At 55.8% G+C, this 2,831-nt stretch overlaps 1 protein-coding gene across 2 annotated transcripts; it reads right to left on the bottom strand.

Annotated features, from left to right (window-relative positions):
• Positions 1 to 217: 217 nt before the first annotated feature.
• LOC308650244 (nocturnin-like) lies at positions 218 to 2,257 on the bottom strand. 2 transcript variants are annotated; one of them, XM_081296253.1, is made up of 2 exons: positions 2,130 to 2,257; positions 218 to 1,886 (listed from the first exon to the last, which is right to left on the bottom strand). In XM_081296253.1, exon 2 carries the CDS (start codon positions 1,876 to 1,878, stop codon positions 790 to 792), a length of 1,089 nt encoding a protein of 362 aa, XP_081152379.1. In that variant the 5' UTR covers positions 1,879 to 1,886; positions 2,130 to 2,257; the 3' UTR covers positions 218 to 789. The 2 variants fall into 2 exon arrangements, with proteins under 2 accessions (XP_081152379.1, XP_081152378.1); XM_081296252.1 differs by having other exon boundaries at positions 218 to 2,214.
• Between the last annotated feature and the right edge of the window lie 574 nt (positions 2,258 to 2,831).

Below are 2,831 nucleotides of genomic sequence, written 5' to 3'. Positions count from 1 at the left end.
ACATTCCAACACAAATGATGATGATACTGACTAACTTTCAAATGTATACGACTATTATCCCAATGGAAAAAGGACAATATACAGCAATGATTAAATAATGGAAAACTAACTGGAATTTCTTCAAGAAACACAATGGGAAACACAGAGGCAGAGAGAGCAGTATTTGTGAAGAGCGCATCAGTCCCCATTTTTAGACTTAGATAACACCCTCCCCACCCCGCCAGGCTGAACAGCTGCTCTGTACACATTGTTAGGCCACCAGAGGGGAACATTTTAAAGTTTGAAGAAAATTACTATAAGTTACTTATAACTTGTGTCTTGCACGGTTCTAAAACGTTCATGATGCTATAATTTAGTTTTACATGAAGATATAAAAATAATAAATATTGCCATGCATATCTTGATGACATTTGAAAAACTCAAATAAATAACTTGAAACGCGCTCTAGCGAGATTTTCCTACCTACTGAGTGTTCGCTATGGAGGAGGAGAGCAAGCCCACGAGTTTCTAAGCATCCGCAAACTGAGAAGCTTCAAGCGAGCCCAGCTGAATGCCCTTCAATGACAGGTCAGGAGGGAGGACAGAGAAGCCGAAACTGGAGTGCACACAGCTTTTTTGCTACAGGTTTTGGTTGAAAAGGTTCGTGAACTAACGGGATCTTCCCAAGGGCATGCTGGAAAGGCAGGAAGGGAGCAGAGCCTGGGGACCCTCCTCAGGCAACGTCCTCTCCTACTCAGTTTCCTGAACACCCCTGGTTAAGACTCCTGTGATTAAAGGCCAGAGGAGCTTTCATTGAAGGGCGTCGGGTTCCTCGTTAAAGCTGAAGTCACACACCAGAGAGAGGTGGTCGGAGGGGTAGTTGAAGGAGGGGAGCCGGTTGGGCCCGATCTGCTCCTCGGTGAGCAGGTCCAGCGCCGAGCGCACGCTCAGCGCCTGCCAGATGTAATCCAGGGTGTGCCTGCACTCGCCCGAGGTCCGGATCTTCGAGGTGGTGTACGGGGGCTCCGACTGCCCGTCGGCGCTCAGCAGCTTGTAGGCGCTGTTGAGGTTGAGGCTGGAGGACGCGAAGTGCTTGTAGACCTCTTCGGTGGGCTCCGCGTTGAAGTCCCCGCAGACGATCAGGGGGATCTTGGCCCCCTGGGTGATGTTCTGTAGGTTCTGGAGAAGGTCACAGCTCTGGGCCGACCGAAACCGCTCCCAGCCAGTGCGAGCTTTCAAGTGGGTGACGGCGATGCAGAACTGTCGTCCTGATTCTTTGCACTCCAGAGTCTGAGCAATGGCCACCTGGTTGGTCTTCAGCGTCATGGCCATCAGCCTGATATTGGCACTGTTGACCAGCTTGAATCGGTTCTGGAGAAAAAATAAGGCACAGCCATCTGGTCCATTGTTGTGTTCAACGTCCAGACAAGGTGACCAGGGCTTTGGGAAGAAGGTGCCTTGATAGCCCAGGCGACTGAGGAGAGGATGGAAGGTGTCAAAATAGTGGTCCACCTCTTGCAGGCACAGTATGTCCGGCTGGTAGGCGAGGATTTCCTCCAGAATGAGACACTTCCTCTCTTCCCACTTGAGAGCTTCAACAGGGCATTGTACAAAGTTGTCCTTGCCCTCTCCAAGTGCTTGGGCGAGGATGTTCCATTGCATGACCCTAATGGGTGGGTGGCTACTGGGGCAATCTGTCCTCAGATCCACAAAGTCCCCCTGGAACCGGGGAGGTCGAGTATGCAGGACAACCCTGCACTCCTCGAGAAGCTCTTTAGGATCAATGGGTTCCAGATGTTCTGGGTCTGGTGACACCAAGTACTCTGGGTGCTGAGAGGCAGCGCTGCTGTTCAGTGTCTTGGCGAGAGCACTATAGAGTCTGCTCGTACCGTTTCCCATGGAACACACTGTCCCGGAACACGGCCTCACGGCGCCCGAGGCCGCCGAGACCGCCGCCAGGAGCCGGGGGGACGCGGGCCGGGGGACGATCGCGGGCGGGGGTGAGTGGCGGCGCAGCCGGGGCGCGGGCGGGCGGCGCAGGCCGGGGGCGTCCCTCTGCAGCAGGGCGGAGCAGAGCCGCCGCTGGCTCTGAAACATGCCGGGCGCCACCACACCACCGCCGCGGCCGCTCCGCGCGCCCGAGGACCGACCTGGAGGGAGGGCCGAGGCCGGGGAGTCGCTCAGGCGCCGGGCCGCTGCGGGCGGATGTCCCGAGCCGCTTCTCACTTCCCGGGGCCGGGAAAGTCCCGGGCAGCCGAGGCCGAGAGGGGCGAGAAGATGCGACAGCGGCGGCGGCGGCTGCGGCTCCGTCTGCCGCGGGCTGGCGAGCCACCGGCGAGCGCCGCGCGCTGACAAAGCGGGCGCCACCACGCTGGAGCCGGAGGGGGGACTCGGGGCCGAGCGCGGCGCGGCCGGGGCTGCAGCCACCTGGCCCGGGGCAGTCCTGTTTGCAGAGGAAGGGGGACTTCAGCAGCGACACAGGGCGGAGGCTGCAGGAGGGCCAAAGTCCCCTCCTTCCTTTTGCAGAGCACTCAAGAGAGCCCTGCTCCCTGTTACATGCATTGATCATAATAAAAAGAAAGTCATTTTACCTATGAACAGTTTTCACACCTTACTAAATACTCATGACTTCATTCAGTTTCTGTACAAGTGTTAGAGGTTCATGCAGTTTATCAATATTTTCCAAGTGAAAGGATGGAGGTGCAGGTGGATGTTGCTGGATAGGGAAGCAAATCTCAAGTTACATGTGCTCTTGCTCAAATCCCACCCTGCCCATCCTCCTCTGTTCCATAACCCCCCACAATTCCTACTTAATTAGTGTAGTCCCCTTGTGTATTAATGGGTGCTTTCCT

Source organism: Spermophilus citellus (assembly GCF_964194105.1).
Source record: "Spermophilus citellus genome assembly, chromosome: 1".
NCBI classification, from domain to species: Eukaryota; Metazoa; Chordata; class Mammalia; order Rodentia; family Sciuridae; genus Spermophilus; species Spermophilus citellus.
The sequence above is the reverse complement of the archived record's forward strand: the minus strand, read 5'-3'. Positions and strand labels throughout refer to the sequence as shown.

Bases quoted from the DNA above. Each gene is read 5' to 3' on its own strand.
- LOC308650244 (XM_081296252.1), bottom strand. From the start codon at position 2,076: ATGTTTCAGAGCCAGCGGCGGCTCTGCTCCGCCCTGCTGCAGAGGGAC.